The sequence below is a fragment of the Trypanosoma brucei genome, chromosome 9 (assembly GCF_000002445.2).
Source record: "Trypanosoma brucei brucei TREU927 chromosome 9, whole genome shotgun sequence".
NCBI classification, from domain to species: Eukaryota; Euglenozoa; class Kinetoplastea; order Trypanosomatida; family Trypanosomatidae; genus Trypanosoma; species Trypanosoma brucei.
The window spans coordinates 335,197-359,486 of NC_007282.1; the positions used below are offsets into that span (position 1 = coordinate 335,197).

Genomic DNA, 24,290 nt, shown 5'->3' on the forward strand with positions numbered 1-24,290 from the left:
CGGATAAAGTATTGCCATAACGCACTACAAACCGGAGGGAGGAGAAGGGTAAACCAGCATCACCTTAGGAAGGCAATTAGGTCCCCACTTTACCACTTACACTCAATTTTAACACCGTGATTATTGTCTCACGTTTTTAAATACCGACTATATTCTCAAGGAAGAGAAAATAATGGAACGGCACATGCTAATCTCGGGGAAGAGGCATCCTGAACCGGCAAATCACACATCCCCTTGCTCAGTTGAGTACTGATGTCAACACCGGCTTCTCCAATCAAGCAATCACAACATCACGCACGCCATTGAGTGCGTTGCATCGCAAAAGAAAAGCATGGCGTTCCTCCTCATTGCAAATAATACGCACCGTTAACGAACACGTGGGACATTCCGCAACAACTGAGCCCTTCGCGAACTCACTTAGGGAGAGTTCAAATAGATCACCGCAAGGACATGGGTAACGCAACTTGCCGTCCTCCAGTAACATGTCGGAGAGGGCAACTTCTTCATAAGGTGCGGCGTGCATCTTCTTATTCCCACTTATCCTGCTTTGGAAACCGTTAAGGCAACTTTCTTCTTCCCTCCTGTGTACAACTGTATGCGAATGATTGCCAGGTACACACACGCACCACTTTTCCCCCTTTGAGAAAAAAGTTTTCTTTTTGAAAGGGAGGGGAAATAGAGAGGAGTGTAGAGGTCAAAGAAAGAAGCAAGCAAAAAATAAAATAAAATAAAATGGAACGGAAGCGATTAACCAACCGTCGAGAGAAACCAAGCTGCATCCAGAATATCAACTTCTTTATCGTAGTTTGCCTCCCTTTCCTTCCCTGGTTTATTTACGCCTTTGTAGACCAAAATACACGGTGGGTTACGAGAAACGGGTTATCGTTAAAGAAACAAAATTCCATTAGTTCCTGTACGCCGTTTCCATCTTGATCTTAGGATCGACTTCTAGTTGCTGGGCACTATATGACCAGTTAGCCAACCAACGCTGAAACCACACCAAACTTAGCGAGGGAATCACACTCAACATTCCGTTACGCAGCCACGTATGTGAGAGTGAAGTGAAGCGACGAGCCCTCCGCGACTGACGAATATACCCCTCAATGCGGTCACGCCGCACTGTTTCGAATTGCCTAAATGCGTACTCAAACCCTGCGTCATTGCATAAAGGTACGTCAACCAGAGAGGTTGATAACAAAGCGGCGTCCTCCACACAGAGAGAGGCATCTTGTGCCAAGAAGGAAGGCAATGAGGCATGAGCTGCCTCGCCAATAAGAACAGCACGTTTGTTGTACCACCGTGGCATCACAGGTACTTCCACAAGCTCGGAAGGTATCGCCAATTCTGCACGAGAAAGTGTATTCGTTATATCACCACCAAAGGATGCGAATTCCCGCCGCAACAAACTGCGGTAAACCTCTCGTAATTCAATGGGGTCCATCTCTTTGCTCACATCAACAATTTCTGTTGGAGGGTCATACAGCGTGGCTGAGAAGGCAAAGTGTCTCCTTCCATCCCACTGAAGAGGAATGCAAGACAATACGCGCCTCTTCCCCCAAACCTCAGCGGGAGACTCACCTGTAGGCCACGGCTCGTCGCCAAGTTCCACATACCCGTCCACTTGTGTCATCCCCAGTGTTCGACAGCTCGTGCCAATGTACTCATCTGGGTAAAGTAACTTACGAACTGTACTGTGTCCACCGTCGGCTCCAACAACCACGTCACCCCACTCGGTTTGCCCATTATCAAGTACTACGTGTACGCCGCCCTTAATGCCATCATGTGGTCTCAGATCCACTACATTGGCATTGAAGCGTATTTCCTGCACGTATTTGCGTAAAATACTTCGAAGATAATCCGCACTAAACGTTGTACGTAGTGGTACACAGCCAAGATCCTGTTTTAGTTCCTCAGCTAAGCGACGTGATACGGTTGAATCGCTGTTAGCTGGTGGGGCCGTACTAAGTGGCACACAGTCCTCTTGACCAAGCGCCTGTAGTTGCACCACCCTATTTCGTACCCTCAAAAGCCATTGCAAGCGCTCGTTCTGTATACCGAAGTGGCTCTCGGAAATTGCATCACCAGTGTAGAATCCGTCATCCAACTCGAATGCTTTAAAGCAACTGAGTGCGTTAGCATAAAGTGTATAAGGTGGCTGGTACGTCGCCCGTAAAAACGGCGACTGCTCAAGCACTACACAATCGATATTGATACGGCGCAGGAAAGCTGCGAGCGATAAACCAGATAAACCTGCACCAACGATGACAACACGCATAGCCACCCTCTTCCGTCAAAACTTAGAGATGAACAGCAGTATAGTGAGGAAGAGAGGAGGTGCGTAAGCAGTGCATACATTAATTTTCATTATTGGGTAGAATCAAAAGTGCCACCACAGCTCCACAGATGACCAGAATGTGCTTAATATAACCCCTTCACATAGGGAGAATATACCTACCACAATCTCAGTTGAGGTGTCACTCTTTAAAGTAAATGGCGCAGAAGTTACCGCAGGGGGCACAAGGTTCTCAACAACCGGATGCAGATTTCTCCAGCGCCCTCTTCCTCACGTACAGTTCATCACTCCTCCCATAATCCACCACTGTAGAAGGCACCCGCTTCACTCATTGTATGCTTATCTGGTGCCTCATCAACTTTACTGTCAGCCAGCTCCGCCTCTACCTCAGTCACTTCTACCGTCTCCGCAGGTTTTGCTTCCTCACACACGTCAACATCACTCGCTTTATCAAGACCTTCACACACTTCGTCCGCGACATTAATTGCCGTCTCACAATTATCAGCGTCACCGGAAAGTTCTGCCTGTGTGGACTCTTGCTGTGCCCCCGCCTCAGCCCTATTGCTCCCCTGCTGCACCCCGCAACACCCTTGTTGCGACTCACGCACCAAACTGCAGCTTTCCATTACCTTTCTCGCGAGCACAATTCCCGTGGCAAGTGAAGAGCGCTCGTCACTTAAAGACTCGGAAACAGGAAGGGTCAATTGTATGCCTGGGTTCCCTATCAACGCAATGGAGGCGCTGTTACCGTCCAGGCTGATCAGTTTCCATCCAAAAAGTTGACACAGCGAGCTGCTCCTTTGCATGGTTTCCTGAAGCAGGGACCTCCGTACCTCCTCCAAAAGCGAGTTAAACACGGCACTGTCCTGCGGTCTGTCAATCGAACGCACAGCCAATTCATACCGTCTCTTCCATTCCAATACTTCGCTTTTATAACTCTCTGCTGCACGGCGTAGAGACGCCACTTGTTCATCCGCCTGTAACTGCCTCGCCAATAGAGTTTTAAAGCCTTCGTCAGACGTTCTCTGTCTCTTACGCTCCGGGCCTGTTTCCGAAACACTGTGATAAAATAGTCCCTGCCCCTCTGCATGCCTTTGGTGCTCGTCACGAAGTCGCTTCAGTTCTCGACTCAACTCCGACAGTTTTTCGACGTCCCGGGCCAGCGTTTCAATTGTAGACCCGTCGCCGCCCGCACAGTTACGATTTATTTCACGGGAAAGAAGTAACTCACGCCCCTCAGCAACTACCAGGCGCTGATTGAAGCATTCTTCCTGCGTGATGAGGTACGCCCTGAGGGCTTCCGCACTACTTACAACATTTTGCCTTCGTTCGCTTCGAAGAGCCAACAACTCATTGTAGAGAGGAATAATACTATCCACACCTTCTTTGTTCAGCACCAACCGCACCTCTGCCGTGCTATCCTGTAGTTTGCATAACTCTTCCTTAATATTACCAACCGCCTCTGTTTCGCATTGCAACGGTTCTGGCGCTAGGGACAAAGGTCTACCGGAAGGAGCTCTGTAGGTAGTATCCGCCTCTGAAGAAGTTGGTGTTGCAACAAATGCAGTGTTCAACCCGATTTTAGCACCTGTTAGATCTAGTTCACTGAAAACCTGGCGCGTCCTCTCCATGGAATGTTGGATTGCGCCGAGCCACTCCGGTTCGTCATCCATGTAAGCGGCTGCAGAAGAGTCCGTCAATGCTTCCTTCACGTGCCCTGAAGGCGGTGGGCGCCTGGCCAATTCCAAGAGTCGTTGTGACAGGTTCAGAAGTGTGAGGTTGCCAGAAGAAGTTATTTGTCCCTCAACATCGTTACAAGCGCCTTGTGAAAGTTTGTTTTGGTAAGTCGAACCAGTAACTGAGTGGAAGAGCTCGGCGACAACGCCGGTCAACCGTCCAATTGCATCCGATTCCAAAATTTCCTCGGTGTTCGTGCCCGTGTCAATTTGCATACGCGATGCCTGTGCGAAGCTACAAGCGTTAGCATCTGAAGTTCGAGTTAAGCCAGCCTGGTTTCCTACTATATCCGCACCACTGCCCGCTGTGGATGAATAGGAAGAGTCACGTGGTGATGACGAGGAATGCGAATCTTCTATCACGTATACGTCACTGCTATTGCTGGACATCGACCTAACTTTCTCCTTCCCTTTTCTAATTGTAAATTTCTTCACACACATTTTTTTTTTACAATAGAAGGGAATGCAGCAACAAAATCTGGAAGTGGTTGACAAGACCCTCAAACAAGCAGGAAAACAAGACATGTTTTCAGAAAGGGAAATCGTTTCGTTCTGCTGTGAGGTGGAAGGGGAACTGTACGCGTAAAATATATAAATAATAGCCAAACATTCACAAACTTTGCCGTCACTACCATACACCACTCATTAGAACCACTTCCGTTCACTTCAAGGATGTCCACTGAAGTGAACTGCACAAACTCATCCCGTAAATAGCACTAAAGCCTTCCTTACCCGTTGTGTGACAACGAAACACAACCCGTCACATTCCCATCGTCGGGTTTGCCATACAATTTTATTCTCAAAAATATCCAACAGAGACACAAGCAGGCAACATCAAATCAATCGCTGCGCGCAAAACGAAACGCGTGATATGCGTTCTTGCAAATGTTATGGTGGGGCATGAGACTGAGAAACGTCACCAACATGCAACTTATCATCAACACCTGAAATTCCTTGCGCCGTGCTACACCTAAACTCACTTTGCTCATTTAGAAGCTGCATAACACGCTCCCACCGTTTTCTGTTTTCATCTGCTTGAGACCGCAGACCGGAAGATCCCAACTCTGTTATCACTTCATCTCCCCCGTCACCGCGTCCCAGCTTATGGGACAGCGATTGATCGAACGGCCGCTGCAGATCGGATTGCCGAACAATAAACTGCTGGTGCGTTTCACTGATATTCCATGGAGGGCTGTGATGGACCTTATTACCTTCATGCGTTCCATGAACATCTACCAACTGCGCCGATGACTGAGCGTGCCATTTAACCACACGCCGTTTGTCCCTTTCCACATCTTCAAGAGTTATATTATCCCAACGACTGTCACGAGCACGTTGTAAAACCACCTTCAACTCTTCGAACGGATCGCATGGCACCACCTCTCGGGTCCGCCACACGTACAGCGCTTTCGCATCATCGTAGTGGGCAGTGGCACTGAATTTTACATAACACCCCGGTGACACTTTCAAAGTATTGGATGATTTCTCCTTTCTGCAAACATCGCTCACTTGCGGACCAGTCCCGCCAGACGAAGTCAATGGGAACCAAACGCTCACACATTCCTCGTTGGAGGGAGAGAGGGGCGCAGCCGCGTCCATGGGCAGTTGAGATGTCCCTGATTTATCGGTGAAGGAGGCTCGAAACCACGAGGCTGGTGGGGATAACATCAACAGAAAACCATAGCCGCGCTGCGGGAAAACCTTTTCTACAACTCCAATGGCCTGCAGTGGTTGTAAACTGTGAAGGTGACCCACATGACGGAAGAAACATCTCCCAACGTTCGTAAGCCCCCTTTTAATCCACCGCTGAGTCATTTCTGCCTAACTGTTGGTACACACATGCAATAAAACGGCAGACGTAGTGGGACAAGACGTCACGATATTAAGTAGTTAAATAACAGCAGCTACCGTCGAAAGCACTATCTGGCACTTTCACGCGATAACGCTCAAAGCGGAGGAGCCAGTGACAATTTTCCTGAAATAATACGTGGTAGAACCCACTGCAACAAGTCCAAATCACAATCTTAAGCATATATATATATATATATATATTTACTGGAAAACGACAAATCTGATATCAATTATAACTTTAGTCGGCAAGAAAATATCGATCACACGGCATCCAACCGCAACCACGAGCAGCAGCCAAGGCGACTTTTTTGTTGAGCCGCTGCTCCATCAAAGTATCCCGCGTAAAGACTTTTCACCTCTTGGCAAGATGTGTTAACCTCGGCTTCAGTTACAACATATCTCCCTAGTAAACGAAATATATCGGCATCAACAGAGGCTTGATCAGCATCTAAAGATCGTAATATGCAGTACGTCAGTGCTTTCTCCTGCAAAGCATTTGAGAAGTAATGAGGTAAGCCACACATCCCTCCATCAACAACTAATAAATCATGTGGGATTTTCTTCAGAGGCAGTGATGCGGAATATGGCGCATGCGACGGCAACTCTTTAGTGGCCCCAAGACAAACCATTCCCATCACTAAACTTCTACGACCTACGACGTAAAGTCGAAAAAATTATGATATTTACAATAACCAGAGAAAACAGTTATTTTCCACTTGAACAAATGTTCCCCTCAACAAACCAAAGTCGCAAACAACAATAAACATACCATTATAAACAATTATAGAAAGCTACAAACTCACAAAATAATAATAATAATAACAATAGTAATAATAATAATTATTATTATTATAGTTACGTCGCGCATTTTATATACTAGCACAAACAATTACGGTATCTCGTGCATGAGTAGGTAGAAACTTTATGAGAGCGATGGGGAACTAATGCAATTCTTAGTGGATGTTAAGGCAAATACCGCAGAAATCAGCAACCTCAGCCATGCCATCATATTTCCCGCTGCGCAACAGTCGAAATAAGAGAAGATAAGCATATAATGATTGTATGATATCATATGAAACACACAATGAGAAACACAGGATAACACACTACACAACTGCAATCACACACACACACACATATATATATATATATCATTTCCTTATGCAAAAAATAAAATATCATGCACTAAACGAACATAGCATATAAATTGTACCTATATTAGACTAATAGGAGGTATGCAACGTCAGAAACCCACTGCAAGCGCACAACTATACATAAGTGGTGTCAAAGATGGCAAACATGAAAAGAGAAGAAATGTGTGAGGAAGAAGGATATCAAGTTAGTGGACAATATCAAAGGTAAACACAGCACAAAGTAGCCATACCCACAACAACCACAACACAAGACTGAATTACAAAAACAAAAGCATAAAATTTTAGCCACAGGGTGCGCGGCGGTAATAATCATTTGAGGTTTAGGTTGAAACTTGCTCAACCACTTACCCCACAGATACCAGTTGTACATGTATGCTACATTCCCCGTCCCCGAAACTAAAGCGCGCAACGAAGAAAGACATCACGCCTTTACAGAACCATGAAAGAATTGGGTCGAAAAAAGAGCAAAAAAGAAACCAAAAAGGCGATTATGCCGCTTATCTTCACCAATAGGTTCTCTAGAATCCGCTGCAACATCACTACTGAGTGTTGACCGAGGGCGTGTGAGATGTTGCCACACCCACCTTACAGGTTTGAATTCCCGCTCAATTACTAATATCCACTGCCAAATAACAAAAGCAAACACGGGATACATGGGCCACAGTAACTTTGCCTCAGCAGTGTAGATGGCCTCCATGCCTTCACCAATAATGTAGCTAACAAACTTACCGAGTTGAACGAGCCCAGCGATGCAGGCCACAGATAAAGCATCTGCCGCACACCACGACGCGGTAACAGAACAATTCGGGTAAGTAATGGCAAACAGAAATGGAACCAACACCGTAGTAAGAAAACAAACTGTCAAGATGGTAAACGACCCGGATGTGAGTTCAAACATTGCCATGTCACGAGAGTCAGGTTGCACCACCGAGGCCAAGCCACCCACGTTGTATCGCAAACAAGGTATAAACCACATAAGCAACACACACACAGCAGTGGCAGCGCCATTTAACCCACGTAATACAAATCGCATCAAGTCACACTTTTTACCCTTTGATGAATTCGTATCAAGTTCATCATCTCTTTCTGCTTCAACCACATCATTCTCACTGTGTGATGGTTCCGACGGACTGCACTTCTGATCCAGTCGTACGGAAGTATTACGACGCCATAGGTATAAAGCATAGTTTCCGACGAAAATTGTGAGAATTGTAGCGAAGAGGAAACAGTAGAATCCAGGTCGAATGTGCACCTCCGCTATCCCCGATAACTCCAAGCCCCCGACCATCACAACCATCGCAAACGTATCAATGAAAGAAAACTTGCCTGTACAGTCAAGTAACCTCACGAATGCATGTTGAGGTTTTCGAAAACCAAGAGTGCATACAAGGATGCATAACAGTTTCACATATGGATAAACTCCGCTAAAAAAGAAAAAACCGATGGCTAGGTCAACATGTCCAGCTTTGAAAATTTTGCTGGTGATTTCCATCAAAGAGAGTTGCAACATATTAAATTCACCTCCCACCACAACTGCGGCAGCTGTCGTGCTGTTGGACCACACAAGTAAGAATGTAGCACTTAGAGTAAGCAACAACAACAGACCATCCTCAGTAAGTGCTCGGCATTGCGAAATCGGTGAACCATCAGCCAGTGTTGCGGGATCCTTTCGATGTCGGTAGATGCTCCAGCAAATACCCAACGCGAATGCAACAACCGACATACAAAGTGCGGTAAGCCAAAGCGATAGGGGAGGTACATCACGTACTTCAGCAGCATGAAGCAAGGGAAGGGGTCGTCGCTCCTCCCCAGCAGTACAGTTCGATGCAAGCACAGAGTTAATAAGGCTCTCCACATGTGGAAGCAACAGATCTTCCATATTGTTGCCAGCCACCTTGTTTATATCACCAAGACCGACCGTTCTCAAATTCTGCAACAACACAGCATCGGAACACGGTATGGTACAATTTAGTTTCGCTTCATCACTGCAGCGAACATCCGTCACCACAACATCCATAGACATGGTAAAACTACTCGGAATGTCAACTACTGCATTAGTGACATTCACGGCAGGAATCATTTGACTAATATTGGCCACAAGACCATCCAGTGAAAGAGCTTTTAGTGCGTCTTCCACAGAAGCCAGTAAAGAGGATATCGCAGGAGATAAGGCACCATCCTCATACAGAGTCATGTTCACACCGTTCGGCAACGTGAAGTTCGTACGAGTAGCAGTGTCTTCGTGCATTTTCGCACCGAGACGAACACCAAAAACAACAGGAATATTGTTTACAACATTCGTCACACCCCGGAAAACTGGAGTAGTGTTCAAGACAACAGCGCCATCAACAGGGGGAGGAGCTGGTTTCTCCGGCTTCACTTCACTTATCACAAATTTATTCCCCAGTAACGGAAGGTGCGCATTGCATAATAGTGTTTCGGATTTTTCTTCAATTATGTACTGCGCAATAGGTTTGAACATCTCAAAAAGTTCAAATTTAGGAACCATATTAATGTCATTCACCTTCACATTAAGGCTGCAGCGGTCCACAATGAAGTTTGTAGTAAAACAAAGGTCGTCTAACTCCCTTCCGACGGTGATCTCGTTGAGGTGCACAGCCAAGTCAACAGTAATATTGGTTGAAGCAGCCCCCAATTGAATGCCGGCCGAACACACAACATTGGAAGGTTGGTCTATTTTCACAGAAAGTTGCGAAGAGTTGAGTGTACCACTACCTTCACCGATGCTGACGCGTGAACATGAGGCGTTATCCAACTTCACCGTCAAGAAGGATGTCGAAAGACCGGGAAATTCGAGACCCGTCAATAATACCGAGCTCCACCACACGGCAAACAACGGACATGCAGCTGACATTATTGGACAGGAGGTAATCGAGTCAATCCCTTTCCGTGTGTTTACGGACACAGCACAGCCAGATCAAGTGTCTGAATGGCTCTTAACCGAGTGACCACACTACTCTCCTTTCGGTTTAAGTGTTCTTCTATAAACGCACAGTTACCTACAGTTACCTAGAGCTCCACTGTAAAACTATTGAACAAAACAAGAAAATTGGACAACGCCACACATAAGTGAAGAGAGGTAGGAACCATATAATACAGAAACATCAGAAAGACATTTGAACAGGCATAGGGAATGGGGATATGAAGAATACACATATGAACAAAGTTACAAAGGTATTCAGGCACTTAATTCGGTACGATAAGGGAACAAAAGGGTTATTCAATCCTCTGTGCAAGACAGCACCTATTCGTTACACCTATTACACACTGCACACCGGTGCTTTATAGATTACTGCAATTATTCAGTTCAAAGTCTACCTGCACGCTTTGCTCTCGTAGAATCACTTCCCTTAGTTGCCCTCTTCGCTTTGCTACGTTCATGGCGGGCACGTAACTCAGCGCGCCCAATCGGGTTCTTACGCAACACGTTAAGGGCGATATCACGCACCTCAGGGGCCACCTTCCCAACAACAGGCACCGCCCGACTGCGCTGCGCATATCTCACAGCCGCCTTCGTATCACCCTCTTTTCTCTTTTTGTGCCGCAAGAGCAATATGCGTTTTGACACATCGTCTTCCAATACAACAGATGAGGGTGCGACCATTCCTTCAGCAGCCTCCACGGCTACAGCGCTGGCGTGCTCTTCTCCTTCGCGTACGAGACGAGCAAGGCGCCATCCCTCTTCTATAGACACAACCCGACCAGCAGGCAGTTTTAATCGTGGTTGCAGTACCGTCTGCCGAAGCATCTGCTTACCTACAATATCACGCAGTGCCATGTGAATCACACGGTAAACCTTTTTCGTCAGGACAACAGGAAAAAGGGTATGTAACAATAGGTAAAATTTTAGAGTACTCGCATGCTAAGAGAGTAATACAGAAACATAGTAGGGGAAGTTGACACTTTCATTTATTCAAAACAATGAGGTTGTACCTCGCAAGAATAGGGGAAATGTCAAGGAAAGTAACCAAACACAAGTCAAAAAACAAAAGACGAATCTTCCTCCTCCACCCAGCAGACGGGAGAGGTCTGGGGTATCAACGAGGGGAAACAAAAGGAATAAAAGCAATGTCAGTGGACAAATTAAGAGAACGAAGCACAATATAAAATAAAATGGAATAGAATGGAATGGATCGATAACCCAATGAAAGCACTGCAAACATCCATAGATAACTGTAGGTAGGAAAAAGAAAGGTAACGAGATGTTTGCTCACCACTGTAGTCGGTAGTACACATTAAGTAGGCATGATCACTTGACAATCTTCTGCGATACCCACGAAACAACCTGCTCCACATCAACATGAGGTTTTAGCGACAATAATACTTTGAATAGACCGTTCTCAAGCAACTCTTTATCATGCCTCCGCTTGGCAATAAGAACATGCACAAGCAAAAGGGTTTCGAGATCTCCATCAAGCAACTGCCGTAGTTTCGCAACCCATGCTTTGTCTCCCACACCCTTTTCTGCTACCTGAAGCAATTGTTCCAGCAAATTGGAACCCAGTTTCTCACTGTCAACTGATGCTGCAGCAACCCTTGGTGTAGCTGGAGTGGCACGTAAAGATTGCCTGCACTTTGGAGAGACATTATGTTTAGGTGAGCCGCTGTCAGGGCGAGGTTGGGGTCGACGTACAGGTGTGACAGGCGAAATCCGGCGTATTGGAGACTCCATAATCGCACGCAGTGGAGAAACCTTAGGGGCTTCGCGACACACAGGTATGCCTTTCTCCCGCACGTATGACGTCAGACGTGATGCGAATCCCACGAGCAAATCATACGCAGTAGGCCGGCCCCTCTCGTTCTTGCAAAGGCATGCCTCCACAGCGCGTACGAGACACGTTTCGTATCGCCCTCGCGCTATCTGCCTAAGACAAGGCATAGGGTCCATGTTCAGGATAGCATGGAAAGACTGTTGCTCCGTGTAGTGCTTCTTCCAGAAAGCACGTTGCCGTGTTAGGAGTTCAAAAAAGGTTGCACCAGCGGAAAATATGTCCGTCTTGCTGCTGTATGCCTCCCCGGCAACAATCTCTGGTGAGCAGTAACAGGGAGTTCCAACACGCGTCTGTGCAAGTTCCGTCGTCTGCTGCAGCGGACGTGCAAGCCCATAGTCCCCGACAAGGGCCTTCGACACCGACCCCTCCTTGTTGTCATTACGAACAAGAAGCAGATTGGCAGGTTTGATGTCGCGGTGAATTATGTGCTGCGCGTGACTGTGGTTCAGTGCTGAGAGTATCTGCAACATTATCATCATAGCGAGTTCGTTAGGGACAAACTCCTCACGAAGGGAGTACTCACGAATAAGCCCGTGTAGGTCACCACCATCACAATGTGTCATTGCCAAGCAAACACTCCCACAGTGTTCCCCCACACCGCTTTCCACCCAAGCACCTACGTACCGCACAATGAAGGGATGATTCAGCGACCGAATTGCATCAATTTCTTTCAATATCATCGCTGCACCGTCAGCTGGAAGTATACCACGTCGCATCACCTTCACAACGAAGCGCTGCGGATATTGAAATGCACTTGCTGTACCAGTTGTACATACAGGCCTCGCAAGAAAGACGCTTCCGTTTGCACCAGATCCGAGCAGTTCAGCGAGTACAACCTCCCGTCCCAATAAGCACCGTTCGCACACGCCATCCATCGCTATAGACACGACGAAACTAAGAAGCTGCGTTACCGGCTGCACACGCTACAGATACAAATACACATACACATACACACGCACACGCACAAGTGCATACGGAAAATAACAGAGACGAAAAGAAGAAGTTGCACAGTAGGTAATAGCACGCTTTAGCACGTGTTTAAATGCTTAGAGGATAACCGCAAAGAGAGAAAATGCATATGGACAGGTGACCAGAAACGCAAAGTCATTGTAATAGCCAAACTCCACAGTGTCACACTAAATTTCCTATAAATTCTTCATAATCCAGCATCCCACAGTCAACGTGTGTATCGGTCACAAACTCACAGCTGAGGGTTGCAAGAGTGGTTGGTTAAATCCACCAAAAAATATGTGTAAAGATATGGCGGTTTTCTCTTAATGAAGAATAGTATATATTTCTCCTGTTTTTTTACTACAATGTTACATCGGACGTACCCGCGATGTGGTGGCTCTGCTTTAATTTTTTTGTGATGTCACACTCATACACATAATCTTTCTTTTTTTTTTCTTAGTTGAGGAACAAGAGTTAATTAAGCTTCTATGTGTGTTAGATTTGTCGGTGAATTTTCATACAATTATGAGTTTGCTGATTTTTTTTTTCTATGGTTTTCAGCTATGTTTGCCTTCGTGATGATCAATTGGTGGTGGTATGAATATCCAACTCCTTCTTGCTTCTTTTCCATCCATATTTGCGGTGTATTGTTGTTTTCGTGAAATGCATTAGTACATCCTTTCTCAGTTGCATTTTGATTGGAGAAGGCTGCCACCACCTTTCTTTCTTTTTTTTTTTCGCGTCCACCAGGTGTAACCGTGAAAATCACCCAACTGCGAAAAGGAGGGGGTTGGCGACTGAAAGCATGACGAAACTGCGCAGTTTAGATCTCGTTTTTGTTGACTCTATTCTTTTCGTTAGTTGCTATGGCGAAAGGGTTAGGGGAGTTAGTAGTTGTTTCCATTTTCCTCTTTTGTAAGTTTGCCTCCATTCATAGCAATCCATCCTTCACAGCATTCAGATCCACAGCAACATTGAAATGGTGGTGTTGTTTCATCCCTAAATAGACGGTAGTCCATTGTAAGTTCTTCGCCTCGGGCAATATCACGGGTGGCGTAGAGATTCAAAGACCGATTTGGTCCAAAGTTCATGTTGGGAACACAGGAGTGACTAAATGTGCGCCAATTTGTTGGCTCATTATCCCAAAGGGCATAGTAATGACCATCTCCACCAAGTGGCCACGCTTTTTGTGCGAACTGATCATACTCCTCTTTTCCCCTCGTCGCCTTTACATGAGGTTTTGTGTAAAGACGAACCGACTGCCCCTCTGCTTCAAAAATAGGGGATCCTGCTGATATGTCACGCGTAGCGCACATCCGATACCCCTGTGCAGGGTTATATACGCAGCGGAACAGAGGTTGCATGCGCTCATTCCGTCTAAGGGCCTCCTTTATCTGAAGCAGAGTAAATTCCCTTTGATTGAAACCTGGTGTCAAACGCAAGATCCAATCAGCTGATCCCTCTTGCCCGGGTGGATACATGACGCCGCAGTTAGGGTTAATCTCCAAGAATACAACATCATGTGTCGACCGGTCGATGCGCACATCCACCCTCCCATATCCTACACCTCCCATCATATGCATAAACGATGTTCGTGCTGTGGAAAGGACTTGTGACAACGCAGGGTCATCTTCCGGCATAAGACGCCACTCCATTCCCTCATATGTTTCCCACTTCAAATGAAAATGTTTGAAATCTTCACCCTCAGGAAATTGCACCATTACAGGAGGGAAAACACGAATGCCATCAGGTTGCGTGCTGTCTGCACACACAAGTATCGTCGCCTCATCGCCAACAACGAATTCTTCAACGAGAGCAATTTGATACTGTTCAATAAAGCGAGTTACACGACTGTGCAAGCTATCCATGTCATAAACTTTGCACGACTTATCCATTCCAACACTGCTGTAACCGGAAACGTGTTTGATTATCAGTGGGAATGAAAGCACCGAACATAATTCACGTATATTGTCACCAGCTTCTAAAACAGCATGTTTGGCCGTTTTTATCCTAAAGTAGTGAGCAATCTGCTTCATCTCCGGCTTAGATAATTCGTAGTACTTGGAAACTGCACCAGTAAAGGGTACGTGAAAACTCTCGAGGGCTTGCACGACGTCAACACCCGCCTTGTCCTCGTCTAAAGCTCCGTCACATTGGTTATAAAAGACATCATACGCGCCTGATTTCACAAGCTGACGTATTTGCCGATATGTCGTTGCCTTTTTAATGAACGCAAGATCAAAGACAACTTCGTTTTGGTCTTCTTTTGTGAAGTAATGCTGAGGGGTCTGCACAAGTTCTCCCTCGTATGTTTTTAGCTCGCTGTCAGATCCCTCGTAGGAACAAACCAAAACACAAACCCGAGTGGGTTTGGCCGGCATCGCTATCGGTCGTGAAAACTACAACTTTTCTATTTATACGTCTGCTACAACCACCTGCCCCCTATTTCCCATCTACTCCATATCAAATCAGTGACAACAAAAATGAAGAGTAGTTCATTTTATTTTTATTTTATTTTTACATACCATCAAACAGATATGTGAAGCACAGAAGCGAAAATATTGAAATCCAACAGGAATTAATACCACCAAAGCAACGAGTTACAAATCTCCCCGCACTGCTACCAACCTTTCGCAATGAGTAGGAGATCAGATGGGAGAACAAAGGGGGCTAAGAACATGAACAATAACATTAAAAATAACATTAAAAGTAACAGCAACAGCAGACACCACGAAAAGTTTGTGTAGGCGAAGGCGGAACATTCAGCACCGTCATTCCTTTGCACCTCCTCCTGCACTATTTTTTCTTTTTTTTGGGGGGGGAGAAGAGGAGTCCCCCCAAAAAAAAATCAAAATAATTAATACAGTGCAGTGAATCCAACTGTCATAAGGAACAGAAATCAAAATATCAACGTCTTCTCTCATCTAAAGTGTCAGTTTCTCTGGAGGTGTCGGGGAGGTCATCGGGAAGAGGTCCTCTTGTAAATATAATGCGTTGAGAATACACGGGCGATATCACATTTCTAAAAAGCCATAAAATCATGTAACCGAACACCACAAATGGAATGATGTATTCTCGAAGAGCATATACAAGTGGTCCCTCTTCAGGAATCTCTTCAGCTGCCATCAATGGACCTTAATACGAAGGCTAAATTTTTTTTTAATTATATTTTCTTTCTTGAAACGAAAAAAAAATTTATAACAAAAGGGGATTCAGGCAGCACCGCGCAGGTACAGCAAAAAGTTGGTGACAAACACGCAATATCCTGAAACTCAAATAAGTAGCGGTTTTTTTTTCAAAAAAAACGACAAATAAACAGAGAGCATGATAAAAATAAATAATTAATAATAATAATCTTTTTACAAAAAAGGTAGCAAAAAGAGGGGAAACCTCTTTCCCACGACGGCACTCGTTTGAAGCTTTATATGCTCGAAAAATAAAAAAATAAATACGTTCACTGGTTACAAGTAATAGTGTTCATAATAGTGATGCACGCTCTCAGCGAAGGAAAAATAAAAAGAGTAAAAAAAAGAAAAAAAAAGAAAATTGCAGTAGGAATGGTAAAACCCCAATACATGTTTACTCATCAAAACAGATCTGGAAATGTGTAGGCTTGTCTTTTACTGTTTGCGGTTTAACCAAAACAGTGCGTAACTTTGGGCTCTTAATTAGCGCTTGATGGGCCTCTCGGAGGATCCACGTGCGAAGCGGAAGCCCATCCTCCTCTGGCGTGTCGCCTATTTTACTTAAGCAGTTGAGAAGCAAATCATCTGTTGCATATTCTTCATTCCTTATGCGATCCAGGGGGATATGTATCTCAATTACTGCGGGAGCCATCGTTGCGTACGTCAAATGATATGCCTCAGCAGTGGAATCGCTTCAATAAAATTTTCTTTGCCTTCCCACTTCAGTTTCTTGGTTGCTACTAAGCACACAAACAAAAAAAAAATTTCCTTCGATAAGAGAAGACACAATATTACTCTCCCGTTACACCACCAATAAGAAATCACAATAATTGTACAGGAAAGAAGAAAAAGAGTGCAAGAGACAGAAATCGGGCAACCATTACGGTGCACCAGGGTAGATATTTTTTTTATAAAAAAAAATAAAAGTAAAACCAATTACGGACTCCACCGATTGCTGCCATGGAGGTTAACGATTGGGTCCCAACATATCGGAATGTTTTTTCATCACTCGTTATGAATGGTGACATGTTTTGGTGAAGGCAATGAAAAAAACCAACAGACCAAAGACAAACTTAAAACGATAGCGTATCACCACCCATTGATATCAAATAAGAAAACTAACTTTCTTTTCTTTTTTTGCCCTTCTCTCCATCTAAAGCCCATACGTCTCCAACTCACCACACTGCCCGATCCACAGAACAGCTACGAGAGCGATAAGCGGGACTTTCTGCACCCTCCTGCTGCCAAAACGTGGCATAGCGAAGGGCAGCATGACCCATCAATAGTGCATTCTCAATATGCAACTCAGTTAAAGACAACAACTGAGCGAGATTTGAAATGTTCCGGTGATTAATCACATCCGCCGACCCCCGTGAGAAGTGCTGCATTGCTTCCAATGCCAAACCCTTCCCACCACTGCTTTGCACCTGGATCAAAAGAAGTTCAGCATACAAGTGGTGTGGAAAAGTATCATCGCACCTGTAAATCTGCTTCGCTCTCAAGACAGACTCTTTCATCGCTGAGACCGCAGCGTCACGTTCGACTTCCTGGGTGTCTTCATCAAGTAAAAACAACTCACCTCCATCTTGCAATATTTTACAACAGCGCAACAGTGCCTCCACTAGCATGACCTTGGCCTGACGCAGGGGTATCGGTAAGTATGGAACATTCTCGGGGTTCCGCTGCCCCACGACAGTGTCATATGTTTTGATAGCCTCCTTCAAGTCTGTGGTTGTCTGCAGAGCGTAAATAGCTGCGTCATCCATCCACTCCACTTCAGCCGAGGAACTCCCGAACACTTTAACTAAACGCTGCCGAAGTTCCGTGAGTACACGTTTGCCGTTGAACCCTTCCACCGCAGCAACTAAATGGCAACAGCGGAATACCGTTTGGAGCTCCGCTTTCCGGGCTAGTGGTTGCTGAGGCCAAGGGTTTGCCTCGTACAGACGGAGTAAATTAGAAACCAGTCGCCAACGCGGCTCTTTAGTAACCAAGTAGCGACTCGAGACTAATTGCAAGCACGCTACCACAGCCGTACGCTCTAGGCCCTTACCGTCAGTCACCAGTTCCTCAACAAGGGGACCAGCAACGGGGGATATCTTCACGACATTGCGAAAAGATTGTAATAAAATGGTGAGCACCTCAGAATGGAGCGACCGCGGTGTATACGTCCCCCTAAATATTGTCCACAATGCCTCCCCATGTGCTGAGTGGCCAGTAGCGTGACATGCAGCAATAACAAAGGCATACGACTCGGCTGTTGGAACAAGAGAACGAAAAGACATTTGTGTTATTGTCGTGTCCAAATTAGCGAGTAGAGACACTGCCGTTGACCACCTACCAGCAGCTGCAACAGCCTTCAACACACCCTCCGCATACGCACAACCTTCCTCGCCTGATACCACCAACTTCGTCTTGGACACTTCGCCACAAACAGAAAGAGCTTTTTCCCAAACAAACTGCCGGTGCGCTGAGCCAACCGTGCACTGAATACGATGAAACGTGTCTGCACTACGCCACAGAGCATCTAGAGCGTGCGTGTGTGTTGTCAAGGTTGTATCGTAGCCGGACGCAAGGGTTTCTTGGTACAGTGAAAGTGCATGAATCCATGGTCTAGGTCCTCCAAGTCCCGTCTTGTATCCGGTCATTAACCCCATCACTCTGTTAGTCATTTCTACGGGTGGGATTATGCTAGGATGCATACTTTTGGCAAAGTTTCTCAAATGCAAGGCAGCGGACCATGAAACGTCAAGATGCATTAGATCCGTTAGTGACGTTGCTAAAACAGCCACTCCACTTTTCCGCATCTGAAATTCTACTCTCGCCACCAGTTCATTGTCCGCACCCTCCTGAGTGAAGCCCAGAAGTTTGTTGAAGGAGGAACCACGCTCCGCCCACCTCTCCGTTGCACGAGCCAAGTAGTTGGTAAAGCTTGTGCGTTCCTCTTCTGTGAAAGTCGACCATCGCTCATCCGTCGTACCTGTAGAAGCCTCCATTAACTTTTGGAATTCAGTGCGACCAACGCGCTCTTCCACATGGCGCTGCAGTAAAATGCAGGCGAGTGTCTTGAAGGTAGATGCTGTTGGAGACTCCCCATCTGCGTTTAGCAACACCTGTAGTGCATTCATTGCATCTCCTTTTGTTTCTGAACGCACAATTGCTCGTTTCACTTGCCGCGTCAAGGGGGTCTCCATCTCACCATTGGAAAGTGATACTCTCAACGTAGCATTTGACTGGATGAAGGAATCATGAGGCCAAACTGCCGTTAAAGATCCCTTTTTTGATGTTTGGGATGTGGCTGCAAGTGCTCGATGCCATGCTTGTACTTGAGTCCGCCTCCTCAGTGCACGAGAAAGTTTCTCAGTTACACGTGGTGGCATGCCAGTTCATAAAGGAATTTATGAACTGAGAGAGAAAGAGAGAAAGAGAGAAAGAGAGAGGGAGAGGGAGAGGGAGAGACAGAGCTTCAACCCCTCAACCAACTTATCACCCACCGTGAGGTCAAAGGGCAACAGTTGGGACTAAAAACCAACAGTGTCAACAAGAAAAAAAAAAGAGTAAGTACGTGAAGGAGGGTAAAAAAAAAAAGAAAAAAAGGAAAAGAGGAAGAAAAACAAAAAAAGAAGGTACGAAAGGACAGCGTAGTCGCACGAACACTCTCATGTATAATTGGTGGTATTCTTCCCTCTTTTCTTTCACACACAAAAAGTTACCGACCATGTCTCACCTTTTCGCTTTCCATTTCGTATCTTTGCGTCTAAACGCATCATTGCGACACTTTTCAAACCCCAAACACAAATTGATTCCTGCAAAGAGTATAAAAGCTAAAACCGCACATGGAGGTGCTTGTCCGTTCGCGTATCACCACTAATGTACAGGAAAAAAAAATTAAATAGGACGAATATCTGCTAAAGGTAAGTAGAGGAGAGGGGGGGAAAAAAAAGGAAGATGGGGCTCCTTTTTGCCTTCCTTAAAGGATGATACCAAGAAACTGAAGTCAGTTGACGTAGAAGATTCCGCAACGGATTTTCTTTCTTTAAAAAAAGGAAAAACCGAAAAAGCCAGAGCGATTTCTGACACATTTTGGACGGAGGAAGGAAATATATTAGAACCATAGGAAGAATGAAAAATACATATAACCGTGCACACATGTACGCATACACGGGTGATTACTCCCAACTATAAACTGCTGCCTTCTCGCTACAAACTAGTGTAACATAACAAGGGAAAATGAGTACCATGTTAGCATGCATTAACTTCGCTCCTTTTTTTATTTTTTTGCAGTATACTCTTTTTAAAATCTTATGTTTGTGCTCCTTCAAGTAACTATATGATGCATCGCACAAATCATATCCCCCAACTTCTCCCGCAGTACCACAGAAGAATCATCCTCCGAAAGATTTTTTTCTACTTCCACCTTTTCTGCCTTTGCATCACCACTACTTCCGCCGTGTGAAGCCACACACCATTTTTCAACTGCCTCGTGTATTGCCAATGGTTGCATACGACTAATTGCATTAAAATGATTTGGAGTGCAGGAGTCATGGGAGGTCGCCATATATTGACGAATATTCATCACGTCCCCATCAATTGCTACCACGGCAGCCATATTTCCATACGTTCCACAGTAATTCGATGCGGAAAAAACACAAACCACAGCTGGAACTCCCTTCGGGGTGTGACGATACAGTTTGTAACCTCCCGGCTGCGTCTCGTGGCCACGTATGACTGTGCAAAGATTATTCGCCTCCAGAAACCGACAAACTGCCTCATAACTGTAGTTGTATGAGCAACCACGTTTGGTATTGAAAACAAACAACTCTTCAGAGGGAGTTGCACAGTCGGTGTCGTCTCCAAACATGGGATCAGACCAGAGCAAATCGCACATGGGACCCGTCGACGGTGTTTCCCTGAAACGGTTAACAGTGTCAATTTCTCCAAGATAAGTTAACAATGGCGATAAACCGCCGTGCACACAGAAAAACCTATCATTTACAACACATGAGAGTGGAAAGCAGTCAAACGCTGCCATAATCTCTTCGTACACCATTGACGAATACTTGCTCTCAATCTCCTGCTTGAAGTTGAAACACGACGTTAGTTGTCGTGATTCGTGATTGCCACGTAGTAGTATGAAGGAACGAGGGTACAGTAGCTTAAACGACATGCAGAGGAGTACAATTTCTGCACTAAAATCCCCGCGGTCCACGTAGTCTCCAAGAAAAACATATTGCTGCACGCTGGGATGACCATTAACTTCTAACAATGTCAGTAAGTCATGAAACTGCCCGTGAAGATCCCCACACACGACAGCAGATCCCTTTAATCGTACAACATTTGGCTCCTCTTTCATGATTAATGCACAGCGGTGGACAATGTTCAATGCATCCTCTACATGAAGTCGCCATCCTCTCCCAAAATGAACTTTAATATTATCTGCAAGCGGGGCGCCATCATTATCAAATACCAAATGGTGCGGCAACACGAGAGTCGGAAGTATCTGAGGATTACTGCCGGGAGATTCATCTGCATGAGATTTTTTCCAAACATATTCCCGTTCCTTCAAACCATCACGCCCACGTGTTAGCTCATGGTGTGAAGCACCACTCGACATCTATAAGGTAACGCAAATAACCCCCGAGAACAATATATGTTCTTCCTTTTTTTATTGTTTAATAAATAAAAAATGGTAATAATAATAATAATGAACTCTTAAAATAATTTTAAAAAAATAGGATGCAACAACCTAAAAAAGTGAAAAAAAAATCTCAGAAAACATAGTGAATTCCCCTAAACACCTGACAATGGGGAAAAACATACAACATCAATTTTTAAAAAAAATAAAAGGAAATAATAAAAGAATTTATCACACGTAGGGCACGAAGTCCAAAAAAAAAAAAAGAACCGCAGCGGGATTAACAGGAAAAGATGAAGATTTTGAAATCAGGAAAGATAAAAAGAAAAAAAAACAGAAACGTCGTGTAAGGAAGACACGACGGCACTATCACAGTACCAACCAACTCCCACCGAAATGTGGAAAAACAAAAACAATAACCCGAAAAAAAAAAAGCAACACTACCAACTGAGAAAAGGGATTTTTAAAAAAAAATCCATACCACAATATTTTCTCTCTGCTATGGCAGATGTTTCTTTCTTCTTCTTCCTTTCTTCTTTTTTTTTTTTCAATGCCATCTAATCGTCATCGTCTGAAGAAGTTTCTTCAAAGGATGGCTCCTCCTCCTCCTCCTCCTCCTCAGAGTTGGAGTCGGAACTTCCCCGGCGTGGTCTTTTCTTACCCGCTTTCTTAACTGGTTTCACAACCCTCTTAGTTGGTGCTTTCTTTGCTGAGCCCGAAGTTGTGGGGGCTTTCTTTGATATACTCGACTTTGATACCGAAGGTTTCAGCGTGGGTTTTCCCGGACCACCGCTTCGTGATGGTTTTGATTGTGAAGCCTTCCGATCCGCCGGACTTATTTTTAAGCACGCCTCCACGTGTTGTCGGTGCCGCGAAACAACCGCCTTCTTACATATTGGGCACTGCTCCTCCACAATGCATGTGCCAACAAGTGTATGAAGTTCATCCTGAGCATCAGACTCGCCAGCACGCCGGCGTGCCGCACGTTGTGTGCGCTCAACCGCCTTTTCCCGTTCCGCGCGCTCGCGCCACTCCTCAAGTCCTACCAAATCAATAAGATGCTGATTTACTGGATAATAAGGAAATCCAAACGCCTTCTTGCACGAGCCACACTTCACTTCAGTGTCGTACATGGTAACATCGTAATCGAAACCACGTTGGCAGTTTGGACAGGCGTGAAGGGCAGTGGCACATCCAAAGCGGCACAGACACGTTTCACAATGCACTTTTTTTCCAGCTGGACCCATAAACAATGTGTAATGTTGCTTGGAATCCGGTTCCCAGGAAGTACGACATTGTGGGCAGCGCACAACAGTACGATTGTAAATACCACCAACTCGTGGCGTGCCTATTAATGCACGATTCGTAGACACAGATGGAGGAACTGCGGATGCAAGAAACATGAAATCCTCATTACCCGCATCACTATCAGCAGTATCCTCTCCATTGGTATCTTCATCCTTGTCGCTACTCATGTCGCCCTCGTCATCGCGAAGAACAAAATCATCCTCAACTATTGGTTTCGTCCGCTGTGGTATTATCTTTTTGACTGCTTCTTGCTTTTGCAACGTACTCGTGTGTGTTGTCCCTCTGGCTGCGACCTCCACCAGTTGCTTTGGTTTCGCTTTCTTTACTCCTCCCTCAACCGTCTTTCTCTTATTCTTTTGTTTTTCCTCCTTTGCTTTTTGCGCCTGAAGGGTTTTGCGGTATTTCGGGTCTGCCACCTTCTCAAACGCACGTACCAGTTTCTGAAAGACTTCTGTTGCCTTTTCAAACCGGTTCTTTAGTTTATCCGGGTGGAGAATTCCCGCAAGTCGAATATAATTACGCCTCGCATCTGCAACCGACGTCTCGATAGTCACCACAGGAAGTTCAGGTGCTAATGAAAGTAACTGCAACACCGCCTCATCAGGACAGTCAAGAACTGACTGCGCAAGAACCACGACGTCCATTTTTTATCTTGCTAAATTAATATGGTTGTCTGATTGATTAAAATAAGAGATTAGAAGATCAGTGAGGACCCGTGAAAAAAAAAAAGGAGGGGGAAACAAAAAAAAGAAGACTTCAATAACTCAAGAGATAATGACAATATCAATGGTAAATAATATACACAAATAAACAGAGAGAAGGAAAAGTGTCTGTAGCGTCGTGCATCATTCACACACACTTTTCACTCTTATTTATTTATTTACTTCTTGTTTTCATCCTTATTCGTTTTATTATTATTATCATTTTTTTTTTTTGCTTGAAGGGCTAACGCATGCATATATATAAATAAACATATATAATCAACAGAAGACACCAAATCACAACAACTCAAATAAAAGAAAACAGCCGAGCATTAGGAGAAAGAAAAAGAAAAGTAAAAAAGGAAAAAAGAAAGCAATAAAAATGGGAGTGAAAGCTGACAACTGAGAGATTTTCGAGCGTCATCCAACAATTTAACTGCAGCACTGCTAATAATTTTATTGTCACTTTCTTTCTTTCTTTCTCTTTTAGTTTCATAGCTTAAAAGTAAATGCTCACGGTTGTGTTTTACACAAGCAGAAGGAAAGTATTGGAAGTTTATCAAGTGATTCATCGCCAACACCACCGAATGAATAACATAAACTATCAGAAAAAAAAAGTGAGAAGGGTTTTAAAAAAAAAAGAAAAAGAAAAAAACACATAAAAAATATAGAAGCTAACAAAT

The 24,290-nt window shown here is 44.9% G+C and overlaps 13 protein-coding genes across 13 annotated transcripts, besides 17 other annotated features; all 13 read right to left on the bottom strand.

Annotated features, from left to right (window-relative positions):
• Window positions 1-274: 274 nt before the first annotated feature.
• Tb09.160.0380 (hypothetical protein, conserved) lies at window positions 275-523 on the bottom strand (the record flags this gene model as incomplete). Its single annotated transcript, XM_798338.1, has 1 exon — window positions 275-523. One exon carries the CDS (start codon window positions 521-523, stop codon window positions 275-277), a length of 249 nt encoding a protein of 82 aa, XP_803431.1.
• A 191-nt stretch (window positions 524-714) lies between these two features.
• Window positions 715-734: a microsatellite.
• Window positions 735-904: 170 nt separating this feature from the next.
• Tb09.160.0390 (monooxygenase, putative) lies at window positions 905-2,275 on the bottom strand (the record flags this gene model as incomplete). Its single annotated transcript, XM_798340.1, has 1 exon — window positions 905-2,275. The coding sequence occupies one exon, from the start codon at window positions 2,273-2,275 to the stop codon at window positions 905-907; it is 1,371 nt and encodes a 456-aa protein (XP_803433.1).
• A 302-nt stretch (window positions 2,276-2,577) lies between these two features.
• On the bottom strand, window positions 2,578-4,554 carry Tb09.160.0400 (hypothetical protein, conserved; the record flags this gene model as incomplete). The annotated part of the gene is made up of 1 exon (XM_798341.1): window positions 2,578-4,554. One exon carries the CDS (start codon window positions 4,552-4,554, stop codon window positions 2,578-2,580), a length of 1,977 nt encoding a protein of 658 aa, XP_803434.1.
• A 363-nt stretch (window positions 4,555-4,917) lies between these two features.
• Window positions 4,918-5,844, bottom strand: Tb09.160.0410 (hypothetical protein, conserved; the record flags this gene model as incomplete). The annotated part of the gene is made up of 1 exon (XM_798342.1): window positions 4,918-5,844. The coding sequence occupies one exon, from the start codon at window positions 5,842-5,844 to the stop codon at window positions 4,918-4,920; it is 927 nt and encodes a 308-aa protein (XP_803435.1).
• A 215-nt stretch (window positions 5,845-6,059) lies between these two features.
• Window positions 6,060-6,081: a microsatellite.
• A 59-nt stretch (window positions 6,082-6,140) lies between these two features.
• On the bottom strand, window positions 6,141-6,515 carry Tb09.160.0420 (hypothetical protein, unlikely; the record flags this gene model as incomplete). Its single annotated transcript, XM_798343.1, has 1 exon — window positions 6,141-6,515. The coding sequence occupies one exon, from the start codon at window positions 6,513-6,515 to the stop codon at window positions 6,141-6,143; it is 375 nt and encodes a 124-aa protein (XP_803436.1).
• A 170-nt stretch (window positions 6,516-6,685) lies between these two features.
• Window positions 6,686-6,721: a microsatellite.
• Window positions 6,722-7,455: 734 nt separating this feature from the next.
• Window positions 7,456-9,909, bottom strand: Tb09.160.0430 (hypothetical protein, conserved; the record flags this gene model as incomplete). The annotated part of the gene is made up of 1 exon (XM_798344.1): window positions 7,456-9,909. One exon carries the CDS (start codon window positions 9,907-9,909, stop codon window positions 7,456-7,458), a length of 2,454 nt encoding a protein of 817 aa, XP_803437.1.
• A 453-nt stretch (window positions 9,910-10,362) lies between these two features.
• On the bottom strand, window positions 10,363-10,833 carry Tb09.160.0440 (hypothetical protein, conserved; the record flags this gene model as incomplete). Its single annotated transcript, XM_798345.1, has 1 exon — window positions 10,363-10,833. One exon carries the CDS (start codon window positions 10,831-10,833, stop codon window positions 10,363-10,365), a length of 471 nt encoding a protein of 156 aa, XP_803438.1.
• A 325-nt stretch (window positions 10,834-11,158) lies between these two features.
• Window positions 11,159-11,188: a microsatellite.
• A 116-nt stretch (window positions 11,189-11,304) lies between these two features.
• Tb09.160.0450 (protein kinase, putative) lies at window positions 11,305-12,702 on the bottom strand (the record flags this gene model as incomplete). The annotated part of the gene is made up of 1 exon (XM_798346.1): window positions 11,305-12,702. The coding sequence occupies one exon, from the start codon at window positions 12,700-12,702 to the stop codon at window positions 11,305-11,307; it is 1,398 nt and encodes a 465-aa protein (XP_803439.1).
• A 963-nt stretch (window positions 12,703-13,665) lies between these two features.
• Tb09.160.0460 (hypothetical protein, conserved) lies at window positions 13,666-14,814 on the bottom strand (the record flags this gene model as incomplete). The annotated part of the gene is made up of 1 exon (XM_798347.1): window positions 13,666-14,814. The coding sequence occupies one exon, from the start codon at window positions 14,812-14,814 to the stop codon at window positions 13,666-13,668; it is 1,149 nt and encodes a 382-aa protein (XP_803440.1).
• A 461-nt stretch (window positions 14,815-15,275) lies between these two features.
• Window positions 15,276-15,298: a sequence feature (AT_rich).
• Window positions 15,299-15,926: 628 nt separating this feature from the next.
• Window positions 15,927-15,950: a sequence feature (AT_rich).
• A 155-nt stretch (window positions 15,951-16,105) lies between these two features.
• Window positions 16,106-16,133: a sequence feature (AT_rich).
• A 153-nt stretch (window positions 16,134-16,286) lies between these two features.
• Window positions 16,287-16,324: a sequence feature (A-rich).
• A 33-nt stretch (window positions 16,325-16,357) lies between these two features.
• On the bottom strand, window positions 16,358-16,615 carry Tb09.160.0465 (hypothetical protein, conserved; the record flags this gene model as incomplete). The annotated part of the gene is made up of 1 exon (XM_798348.1): window positions 16,358-16,615. One exon carries the CDS (start codon window positions 16,613-16,615, stop codon window positions 16,358-16,360), a length of 258 nt encoding a protein of 85 aa, XP_803441.1.
• A 247-nt stretch (window positions 16,616-16,862) lies between these two features.
• Window positions 16,863-16,889: a sequence feature (AT_rich).
• A 249-nt stretch (window positions 16,890-17,138) lies between these two features.
• On the bottom strand, window positions 17,139-19,343 carry Tb09.160.0470 (hypothetical protein, conserved; the record flags this gene model as incomplete). The annotated part of the gene is made up of 1 exon (XM_798349.1): window positions 17,139-19,343. The coding sequence occupies one exon, from the start codon at window positions 19,341-19,343 to the stop codon at window positions 17,139-17,141; it is 2,205 nt and encodes a 734-aa protein (XP_803442.1).
• Window positions 19,344-19,370: 27 nt separating this feature from the next.
• Window positions 19,371-19,421: a sequence feature (GA-rich).
• A 119-nt stretch (window positions 19,422-19,540) lies between these two features.
• Window positions 19,541-19,588: a sequence feature (A-rich).
• A 693-nt stretch (window positions 19,589-20,281) lies between these two features.
• Tb09.160.0480 (serine/threonine protein phosphatase, putative) lies at window positions 20,282-21,577 on the bottom strand (the record flags this gene model as incomplete). The annotated part of the gene is made up of 1 exon (XM_798350.1): window positions 20,282-21,577. One exon carries the CDS (start codon window positions 21,575-21,577, stop codon window positions 20,282-20,284), a length of 1,296 nt encoding a protein of 431 aa, XP_803443.1.
• Window positions 21,578-21,623: 46 nt separating this feature from the next.
• Window positions 21,624-21,697: a sequence feature (AT_rich).
• Window positions 21,698-22,109: 412 nt separating this feature from the next.
• Window positions 22,110-22,147: a sequence feature (CT-rich).
• Window positions 22,148-22,155: 8 nt separating this feature from the next.
• On the bottom strand, window positions 22,156-23,550 carry Tb09.160.0490 (hypothetical protein, conserved; the record flags this gene model as incomplete). Its single annotated transcript, XM_798351.1, has 1 exon — window positions 22,156-23,550. The coding sequence occupies one exon, from the start codon at window positions 23,548-23,550 to the stop codon at window positions 22,156-22,158; it is 1,395 nt and encodes a 464-aa protein (XP_803444.1).
• Window positions 22,195-22,218: a microsatellite.
• Window positions 23,551-23,812: 262 nt separating the features above from the next.
• Window positions 23,813-23,841: a sequence feature (AT_rich).
• Window positions 23,842-23,944: 103 nt separating this feature from the next.
• Window positions 23,945-23,990: a sequence feature (GA-rich).
• A 248-nt stretch (window positions 23,991-24,238) lies between these two features.
• Window positions 24,239-24,290: part of a sequence feature (A-rich) that runs on past the window's edge.